Below are 10,938 nucleotides of genomic sequence, written 5' to 3'. Positions count from 1 at the left end.
CAGAGCGAGTGGGAAAAAATGAGAAATATTTTTATGTTGTTCCTGCGGAATAATTTCATTTAATCTGAAGACACGTCTTCAACCGTTCATCATTTCTGATGAAACCCATACAGCCGTGCGATCCAGTTATTTTATCGCTTTAATAAGATCTGCGGAGTATTGTATTTGGTCGATCTCAACCGTCCGTTTGGCTTTTGAGATGTGGTCCGTGGATCAGGGTAACGAGGACCGTTTGATGCCTGTAAGATTTGTGCTTGATATTAGCTTATTATAAAATTATATCTCATATTTTTATTGTGAACAAATAAAATGAATAAAAATAGAATTAGAATTTGAGTAGATTATTAACAAACATAGTTATTGTCGTTAATAAATAAAATAGTTTAGAATCAGTTAATTAAATATATGTTAGTACAAATGTGTATATATATTTGATTTTTTTATTGGTTATTATATCATATATACACATGAAAAGTCTGTCACTGTTTTGTCCTTTCCTTTCAAATGATTTGAATAGTGGTTTTATTCTTTTTATTCTTTTTATTTTTGTTATAAATATGAATAAACTTGCAATCTATTTAAGAAAAAAAAATAGTATAAAAATAACCCGAACATAACAGACAAATTAAAGAAAAAAACCTAACAAAACATGAAATCTATATAAAAAAAAAAGTTACGCATCCACCGACTGATTAGTAAAAATAAAGTACAACATTAATTGAATAACAAAATATAAAAATAAAATTATGTGGTACAATCAGACAAATCACTTTAAAAGTTACTATACTCTATAAATAAATATTAATAATTTCACAAAATTAAAAAAATTGATCATCCGGAGTGAATTCTTAAGTTTAATCTTTCATGAATTTAATATTTTCTTTCGCATAAACTTACACTTGAATTTCTCTCAATAAGTGGAAATTTAAAATTATTAGAGGTACACGTATTTAAAACATATACATAACATTTCACATATCATACATAACCGAGTAATATTCCATCTTAATTATATATATAATTTAAGACTTCATAAAATATTAAATTTAGAGCATATATACATGTCATTTCAATATGTGATATACATATGTAGGGTCTTAATTCTATGAACTTCTTTATTTCTAAAAATGTGTTTTTTTTTTCTCTAATAATATTGTTAGCTTAGATACATGTTATTTTTATTTATTTTTAAATACATGTATGATTTTTTCAGTTTTAAAAAAACGAACCATTAATGTTGATAATTCTTCCTTCTTTGGCAGGGCAAAATCATTGATTCATTTAAAAGTCATAAAATTTATTTATTTTATTTATTAATCTCTTTTAAAACTTCAATGAAAAAAATTTTAAATGTAAAAAACCAAAACAAATCATGGGTTTTTATAACAAGTGATAAATTTTTAAATGAATTGATGATTTTGACCCAACCAAACAATGAAAAATAATTAATAGTTTTTTTTTTTCAAAATAAAGAAACCACTTATTCATTTCGAAAAAACTCTATTTTTATTTCTATTTAACAAATATGTAAAATGTTAAGATTTTTTTTTTTAAGTTTTTAGTACATCCACAATATATTTATTTTTATTGTAGGGAAAAAATAACATTTTTTTAGATTGAACCCATGATATTAGAATTTTTTTTTTTTTTACAATGGGAAAAAGCCATGCATTCCATACACTATTATTAAACTTCAATCATGCAATGAGAGAGTGGAATCATCCGCCTCTGATATGGAATCACTTTGTCTTAACTATTCATCGTGTGTAACTATTTTGAAACTCTTTTTGTCTCCCCTCTTCCTACGGGAAAGAAGCTAGAAAAAGAAACATCTATGTACTTTTAACTAATAAATACACATCCATATATATATTCATAATACATGTACAAATACTATACAACATTTACGTAAAAACTAATTAAACTTTAATTCTAATAATCAATGCACTTAATTTGCTGCCATCTTTCACACTTGATTTCCTGCACATTAAAAGTTAATTACTCCATTAAATTTTCAGTTCTATTTTTCAATTCTTAAACAAACAATAAACATAAATATATATATATATATATACAAATTAAGTATGTATATATATACCTGCCATTGCATTGAGAATGTCCAGTGTTCTCCACTCTTGAGAAACAAGACTAGGCCTACTCTCTCTATCCACACAACAACATCTCAACCCCAACCTCACCAACTGCTCCGTCTGCACCACCGGCCACTCTCCGGCCGACCAATCCATCATCTCTCTCACCACCCCCATCCTCAACCCTTCCTCAACCTGCTCCCCAATCTTCAACACTCTCAACCCAGTCACCATTCTAAGTATAACCACACCAAAAGAATAAACATCACAAGCTGGACTAATTTCCCCAGTCATCAAAAACCCAGGATCCATGTACCCCATTGTTCCCATTGGCATTGTAACATGTGTACAGTGTTCACCATTAGTTCCATTTCCATCCATAAACCTTGCTGTTCCAAAGTCTCCAAGCTTACTAACATTGTTTCCATCCAAGAAGATGTTTGCCAACTTTGTATCTCCATGAACAATGCATTGAGGTTTAATGGAATGAAGGAATATGAGTGCAGACCTTTGTTCAGTGATGATACGTACACGTGTTTGCCATGTTAGTGCTGGTGTTTTGTTCTTGCATGTCAGCATGTCTTCTAAGTTTCCATTTGAGAGGTATTCATAAACTAGTGTTGAGTTCTCTGAGCATGCACCTATTAGTAGAACTATGTTTGGGTGTCTAACTTTGCTTAATATCATCACCTCGTTGTCGAATTCTTTTCGGCTTTGATTACCTTCTGAATTTAAGAGCTTGATGGCTACCGGAGTTTTGCGGAGGATTCCATTGTAGACGGGGCCATATCCACCTTCTCCGATCTTTTGAGAGTTGTGGAAGTTCTTGGTTGAGGTTCTTAGTTCTTGCATGGTGAATTCTATGATTGATTTTGTCCTTTGAAGATTCTTCAGTTGTTGTTCTATGTGTGTCTTCTCTTCAGCGGCTTGTCGAAACTTTTCTTCGGCTTTTTGTAGCTCTTTCTGTTGATCATTAATCTTGAAGTTACAAATTTCATGCACTAAAAATGTAAAGCTGAATTAAGAGGAAGAAGATCGAAGAGGGTGATTATTGAGATGTATATATTACTCTGAGAAATTCAATGCTGTTTACAGCATCCTGATCATGAACTGAGTTTAATTGAGCTTGTTCCTGATCAAATGAGACTTCATCTTCCTACAGGATTTCAGTTATATATATATATATATCTCCATTTTTTTTTCCTTTGTCTAATCAAATAACATAAAATCATGAAAAGAAGAAGCACTGATTAATTTGTACCAGTTCATTGGGAGGAGTTACAAATTGTAGATCATCATCATCAGAATCAAAAGATGATGACAATTGTGCATGATTTTCTTCATCAAGAACTGGTCTGCAGCATTATTTATGACAAATTATACAAGATACTAATAAAAAATCAAGAAACCAATTCAGCACGTGTATATATATATATATTATATATATATGCTTACCTAGTGGACAAGTGTTTGCCATCCCTGACTAACAATATCTGACAACGTTGTAAAAGAACACCTTCATTAGAGATGTACCTGAAAATTAAAACCACTAATTAATGCTGTCAAATAATTAGTTCAAAACAATGTTGTGTTCGAGTAGATTAGTAGTAGTAGTATCAAGGCATAGTCATTTGGTCAGAGTTGTTGAAGCTAGCATATATACAACGTGAAATGTTTGCACAGTACTTGATCAGTCTATATTCTAGTCAGTATATATTAATTGTTGTCTGAGAAGTAGTCAATTAATATTAGTAGATGTATGAGTAGTATATAAGAGGTTATGGTCTATCATGTTTTAATTAAAGTAGTTTAGTTATTAATTACTTCCACTGTGTAACATGTGCTGTGTGTTGTATTAAGCTGAATATATATGGATATGAAATGAATGAACTTGTAAGCTGCTGCTGAACCAAAAATCCTAATGTTTTTCCTTTGCACTAACCTTCACAAACAGATCATCTAGCTAGCTACATGTTGAACAATGTAGTTGAAGACAAACTTGAAATAAAAAAATCAGGAATAAGATTACAGAATCATAATCAAAGATGATGAATGAACTATATATATATATATATATATATATGCTTACTCTGAACCCAAAACAAGCCTTTTAACTTGATGTATTGCTACTAGCTCTTGTATTCCCTTGAGAACATCATCTTCCTCAACAACATGTGCTCTAACTTGTACCTTTTATAACAAACAAAAGAGAGAATAATTAATTAAAAAGAAAAAAACACACACATTTAATTAGAATTGCTAATTAAGATTAATTATATATAACACACCCCAGTCTTAACACAAATATTCATGTATTCCATGAGTATCTCCTTCATTCTCTTCTTCTCTTGATCTCTGTGCTGCAGAAGGTGTTTTTCAGACACTAAATAATCCAAAAACTTAGCTCCCACTGCACAGTCATCAACACAAACAAAATGAAAGGAAGTGAGATAGAGATAAAGCTCAAGGAAAAAAAAATAAATAAATAAATAGTTATTACTCATAGGTATCCATTTTGAAGTCCTATGAACATGCAAGATGATGACTTGGCATCCTGGGAAGTTGCTCAACACCCACAAAAGATTTGGCTTTGTCTTTCTTGAGATTAACTCCAAGTGCTACATAGATTGTTTCATCAATGTGAGTTTCTTGAACTTGTGGCTCTATCATCTCTTCTTCAATCTCAGCATCTCCAGCCATGTTCTTCTACTGATTAACTCATCATAAAGTTGCAATTAGGCTTCATTCATTAAATCAAACCTTCTTTTGTTTGTCATTTTCTCTTCCTAACTTCCAGTTGGAGAAGCATGCTAAGGCTAATTAATGAATTACGAGTCATTAATTAGGAATGAATTAGTCAATTGGATGCTACCTTTAATTTGGTTGTTTATTATTAAAAGTCAACATCATAAGTTTGATTCATAAACTTGAATCTAACTTATATGTTGTCATTGAGTTTAGTCATTACCCCAACTTTCAAATCAGTTAAGAGGAAGATGAAACTACTAGGAAATTTCTCTGTATGGAATATTCCTAATGTCTCAATTAACATTAAATAATTTTGGAAAGACATGGCAAGATACTTCTCAAGTTTTATGTGAAAATAATAATAATAATAATAATAATAATAATAATAATAATAATAATAATAATAAACAAAAAATATTAGACAGCTTGTGTTTGATCAAGACTAGGCAAATTAAAGTCAAGGTTAATAACTTAATACCAGTGTTAAGGCAAGGTCTTCTCAATAAGCTTCAACATGAAGCATGGCATAAAAGGAATATTCCACAGACAAATGACATAAAAAGGAATATTCCACAGACAAATGGCCCCATGACCATGGATAAACCATACTACACAGGGTTTTTTAAAAACTATTGCCACCAAACCTATTTGTCATACTGATAAACATTTGAATTATTTAAGTAGATGATTCTGAGTTTGAATTTTTATATACGTAAAAAAAATAAAAAATTCTATTGAATCTGTATCTCACTCTGGATTAGTTTAAAATTTATGACTCTTGAAAAATTAGTGCTATGGATTAGTTTAAAATCTATAACTCTAAACAAACAAGTGTTGTATCAAACTCTTAGAAAACCGGTGGATTAAAAGAATTTAATTTTGATCTGATTTAAAACCCTCTCTAAATACCTATTTGGTGTTTTAGAAATATATATTAAGTAGAATTTTATATATTTTAAATTTAACATGATGCTTCTTGAAATAACATAAAAAGAAAGTTTCTTCAAGGACACCAATCATAAAATCTTAAAAGAGACATCTTAATAAAAGAATTTTATTACAAACTTTCTTTTTTTTGATAAATCTACAGACAAACACTATGTAGGTATATCTAAACATCTATACATGCATGTAATCAAGATTTGCTTTGTATACATTATACAACGTGGAAACAAATTCATATGCATAAAAAAAAAAATCGAAAGATGAACTATGGAATATCATTTTCGCTGCTCCATCCATTCACGAATCGCTGAGCGAAGAGCGAGGTTCGGTATGAACTCACGGTGCGCGAGTGTAAGGTTAGTCATAGGTGATGTTTCATGCCCGCTGTCGAGCCATCCTCTTATAGCCTCGGCTTCATACGTATATCCATCTGATGCAATGTGTGGCTCTTTCATGATCTCCTGCATTTTAGCAAACAAAATTCGATAAGCCTTTACATTGCATGCTTATGCAAGTTTAGTGTATCGGTGATACTATGTAGGGATTTTCGAACCTGAAAAGACGGGGCAAATAAAGTAGGATGGAGCGTAGCTAGAATCATCGGCAGAAGCTCCTGATGGGTCTGATAATGATCCCAATATTTGCAACAGTCTTTGCCATTGGCTCAAGAACTTTCCAAACTTCCTTTCCAAGATCTGGCCGGTTCTTTCGGCTTATCTCACAGCATCTTAAAGCTAGCTGTGCCAACTGCTTGGCTTGCACAAATGGCCAATCGCCCAGCGGAAGGATCAAGAATCTCATGCAAGCATTCCTTCTCAATTGCTTCTTGCACTTCCCGAACTATGCCCAGCGGAGGCCTTCTTGTCAAGAGGCGAAGGAGAATCACACCAAATGAGTATGTGTCGGAGCGTGGTGTGAGCTGCCCAGTTGATATGAATTCAGGGTCCATGTAGACAAAGGTACCCTTCGGGTGAGTCTCGCGGAAGAGATTGGTGGTGTCATTGGACTGAAGGAGGAGACGGCAGATACCAAAATCCCCGAGCTTGCTGACAAAATTTGAGTCAAGGAGGATATTGGCCGGCTTTAAGTCCCCATGAACAATGGTGTGTGGCTTGTTCGAATGTAAGAAAGTCAGAGCAGAGCAAATCTCAGCAGCGATATGAGTGCGGACCTGCCAGGTGAGTGGTGCCGTGTTGTCCTTGCATACAAGACGATCTTCCAAGCAACCATTACAAAGAAACTCATAAACAAGAGCTCTTTTTTCTAGGCAGGCTCCTATTAGGATCACAAGGTTCGGATGCCTCACCTTACTGAGAACATCCAACTGCAATTGGTACAAAGGAGCAAAACCATCAATAAATTCATAATAATGCTTTACCAACTTCACCAGTTTGCTCATACTAGCTCCAAAGGAGTAAATAACAATAAAAAGTAATAAAAACTTAATGAAGCTACCTCTTGATGAAATTCTGCTTCCCCTTGTTTGCTTTGAGGATTTAACAACTTTATAGCCACTGCAGTGTGCCTCAGAAATCCTTTGTATACACTTCCATAGCCACCTTCTCCAATTTTCATAGACTTGTCAAAGTTCTGAGTTGCTTGTTGAAGCTCAGAGTATGAAAACTCCAAGAAGTTCAATGGCCGGTATACACTGCTGCCGACTTCCTTTCTTTGACGCAACTCCTCAATTTCCCTAATTGCATTGTCTCTCTCCCGTTGCAAATCCTCATGTTCTTTTTGCAGCGAATTTAGGAGGGATTGTGCAGTTGATAGTTTCTCCTTAAAATCCTTGACTAAAAGATGAGAATCAGAAATGCGAGCTTCTAATGCTTGCTTCTGTTCTAATGCCTTTCCGAGATTTTTCGGAAACTTGATCATTCTGGGTTTTGAGTTTTTCCAATTCCAACTTTTCTCTGGCCAACGTTTCCTCGGTTTCTTTTCTTTGTTTCATCTCTTTCACAAACAAATACTCTGAAGCTTTGGCCTAGAGAACCGAGCAGGCATCAAATGCTTAGAGTTTGATTAAGTGGCATGTCATTGCACTGATAACAATGGATGGTGGTACAACAAAAACAATGTAAAAAATTTGGCCAAAAAAATAAATAAATAAAGGCCGCTTACTTTTCGCATAGCCTCCATTGCCTCCCTTTCAGCCTTCTGACGCCTGCGTGCCTCTTCATAAGCTTCCTGTTTTGAGTTCTCCACCTCAGTGAGAGCATGTTGCAAACTTTGATAGACCTCATCATCCAAACCAGCCTCTGCCTGCAAGAGCATCTTCAAACCATATAAATTATGAAATTGCGTTGACCTTGTGATGGAAGAAGCTACAATTTTATTTTTCAAATAGTAGTAGAAAACAAGAATCTGAAAGATAGCACCAACCAGCTCATGTTGTGGAGAAGAAAAATGAGCATCCTCATCAGACTCATGTAAAGATGGTAAAGTCACAGAGCCGACTTCACTCTCTTCATCATTTGAAATGGGTAATGGGCCTGAGTTGCTGATTATTATTTCCTCAGTCATAGGAGAATGACTCGGAGCTTGAGGAGTTTGCGGAAACTCATCCCAGAGGTCAACAGCACTTCCCTGTGAACTTAACCGTCTCCTTGGATTCAATGTTTTATCACCAGATGATTCAAAAATATTAGATACTGATTTATTCTTGAAGAGTTCTAGCGCGATATTGGGGAGCCAGTTTGATGCTTCAGTATGTCCAGGTAGAGATTTTGATCTCAAATCCTCAGAATGACCAGATGAGGAACTTGGGCTGACCATGGCCGGCTGCTGTGTTCCATATCCATCTAGATCAGCATCCCTATTGAAAATATAGTTCCATATAAGAAGAATTAATGAAAAACAAGATAACAACAGACAAAGAACATAAATCTAAAATTATCCTTTCAGGTGGCTGTAGGAGAGCTATATGCACTTCATTGTTTTGAAGCTTGTGGACTTTATGCAGTTGTACCACAATTGACTTGGAAGGCCTTAGATTGACATGAACAAAGTCATGACAGTTCACCAAAACCAAAATTAAAAGTTTTGACCACTAAATCATAATAGGTGAATTTTTGAACATAGTGTGTGAGAAGCAAACGGTTATACTTGTGGCCACTACAGATAGGAATTTAGCAAATGATTGTACCACCCAAGCGAGAAACAAGCTAAACAAATAATACGAGACGACAAGTCTAAAAGCTATATATAGATATACCTAGTGCATATCAAGTTCCCTTTGCAAACAAACCAGATCTTGCACGACGGATCAGCTTGCTGCTGTACATTAATAGCTGTCTTGGATTTTGGTGCTTTCATTTTCCTGTGAGTCAAAAACCCTGCTTTAATATTTAATTTCTGAATTTAACACAAATGATAAGTACTTCACAAATAAAAACCTTTTTGATAGGGATGTAACTGCTGTTTGAAATGGTTAATGGTTAAGGTAATGAGAATCAAATGAACCATACTTTGAATATTGCTTGTCAGCAGCAGCTCCCATTACAAGATTGGTGATCCGATGCTGAGAGATGACCTCAATAAGCCCTTTAGCAACATCATCCGTTTCAATTACCAGCTTTTCCGCTTGGAACTGTGACACAAACATAGTTGAAAACATCATTTCTTACTCCTAAAAAAGAAATCAAGCAAGAGAAATGAAAACTATCAAGCTCTCCGAGTCCACAATACTCAGGTGATAACAATAAATTCATGATTGTTTTTTATACTACCAACCATATAAAGTTTGGAGAATGGGCAAAAAGAGAAGCAAAATTATGCAAGAACCTTTAGTTGAGAACAAAAGAGGAGATATTCGTCTAAGCCTTTGTTCATCTTCTGCTTCTCAACCTGTCTGTAAGCTTTGACCTGTTGTTCTGCCAATTGGCTAGCAGGAAACTTGCTTCCCACTAAAATCAAACCGAAAATTAAATATCAGAGAAAAAAAAAGATAAACCAAAGTTCTAAAATGGAGAAAATTAACAGAAAAAATTAAGAAAACTCATGCATCAAAGAGAAAAAAACAAGAGAAATTAAAAATCACAGATTTACCCAAATCAATAACAAACACACCAACAAAACTCAAGCATTAAAATCCAAACAATAACAATAGCTAAAAACAAATTCTTTTAAGAAACAATATACTGAAAATTCAATATTTTTTCATCCATTTTTCTCAAAACTTACTCATGGGAATCATTTGAGCGGGGCGATGAACATGAACAAGAACAATCTTCTTCTCCTTCGGAGTATTTTGACACACCCAACTAATCAAAGTCTTTCCATCCTTGAAATCCTTCCCAACCGCCACGAAAACCTTCTCCGGCGCTTCAATCTCTTCCTCCCTTCCCACCGGGCCGACAACCATCTCATCCTCGGTCTCTCCTCCAGGACCTCCACCACTTCCCGCTGACCGCGAGCTCGGGCTCCCTTCCAAGCTACGCACAAGCCTCCTCTCCATCTGCGGCTGCCGTAAACGAAGAGCCACTGACGAGCTAACTATCGCCATTGAAGAACCAAAACCGAAGATTCAAGGAACCAGAACGTGAACGAACACAGCAGGCGGCCTTCCACTCTCCCTAATTCATACTATCAACCCATAAAAATCCGATTTTTAGGGCAATTTCGAGGGTTTTGCACTCGTGGAAAGGACAAAGGTGAAGCCTTTCGCTCGCTTGGCAAAAGCGATGTGAAAAAGGATTGAATTCAAATGAAAGGTGGCTTTGGAAACGATTTAAGGAATGGGAAACGATATGGTTTCTTATGCGAATACACCCCTATAAAATTTTAAATATCAGAGTTGCAAATTTATCCCTCTAAAAAATTATAATTACTTTTTTTTGTTCAATAATGTGAGATTAAAAACAATACACCAACGACCAACCAGTTAAATTAAATATCATAAAAAATAACTTGGAATCTTGAATTAGAGTTAAATCTTTTGTATTGACTTACAAGTGTTTGACTTGAATAAAAAGAATTACATTGCTTCTTTAATATAAAATGGTTTATTAGTTGATACTAAATAAACCATTTTATATTGTAATCCTTAATTAAGTCCTCATTGATAACTCCACCACTAAATAAAACCATTTTATATTGTTTCTAACACTTGGAAATATCAAGAATATACTTTGAAATAAAAAATAAAATAAAATGA

The 10,938-nt window shown here is 34.1% G+C and overlaps 2 protein-coding genes across 2 annotated transcripts; both read right to left on the bottom strand.

Annotated features, from left to right (window-relative positions):
* Nucleotides 1–1,631: 1,631 nt before the first annotated feature.
* Nucleotides 1,632–4,859, bottom strand: LOC120272191 (U-box domain-containing protein 33-like). Its single transcript, XM_039278954.1, has 8 exons — nucleotides 4,591–4,859; nucleotides 4,379–4,500; nucleotides 4,180–4,280; nucleotides 3,546–3,623; nucleotides 3,352–3,445; nucleotides 3,160–3,246; nucleotides 2,099–3,053; nucleotides 1,632–1,980 (listed from the first exon to the last, which is right to left on the bottom strand). The coding sequence occupies exons 1-8, from the start codon at nucleotides 4,592–4,594 to the stop codon at nucleotides 1,967–1,969; spliced, it is 1,455 nt and encodes a 484-aa protein (XP_039134888.1). The 5' UTR covers nucleotides 4,595–4,859; the 3' UTR covers nucleotides 1,632–1,966.
* A 1,048-nt stretch (nucleotides 4,860–5,907) lies between these two features.
* On the bottom strand, nucleotides 5,908–10,461 carry LOC120272190 (U-box domain-containing protein 33-like). The gene is given in 12 exon segments (XM_039278953.1): nucleotides 5,908–6,247; nucleotides 6,341–6,422; nucleotides 6,424–6,560; nucleotides 6,562–7,107; nucleotides 7,239–7,640; nucleotides 7,642–7,767; nucleotides 7,905–8,045; nucleotides 8,166–8,598; nucleotides 8,998–9,102; nucleotides 9,251–9,372; nucleotides 9,567–9,688; nucleotides 9,966–10,461. Coding segments are annotated over 12 exon segments (2,727 nt in total). The 5' UTR covers nucleotides 10,288–10,461; the 3' UTR covers nucleotides 5,908–6,058.
* Nucleotides 10,462–10,938: the final 477 nt, after the last annotated feature.

This window comes from Dioscorea cayenensis, chromosome 11 (assembly GCF_009730915.1).
Source record: "Dioscorea cayenensis subsp. rotundata cultivar TDr96_F1 chromosome 11, TDr96_F1_v2_PseudoChromosome.rev07_lg8_w22 25.fasta, whole genome shotgun sequence".
Lineage (NCBI taxonomy): Eukaryota > Viridiplantae > Streptophyta > Magnoliopsida > Dioscoreales > Dioscoreaceae > Dioscorea > Dioscorea cayenensis.
Note: the sequence above shows the minus strand (reverse complement) of the source record. Positions and strands in the feature narration are given on the sequence as shown.

Excerpts from the sequence above, each read along its gene's own strand:
- LOC120272191 (XM_039278954.1), bottom strand. Across the intron at positions 3,446-3,545 it reads GGCAAACACTTGTCCACTAG|ACCAGTTCTTGATGAAGAAA; the intron begins GTAAGCATATAT and ends ATAATGCTGCAG. Across the intron at positions 3,054-3,159 it reads ACAGCATTGAATTTCTCAGA|AAAGAGCTACAAAAAGCCGA; the intron begins GTAATATATACA and ends AATGATCAACAG.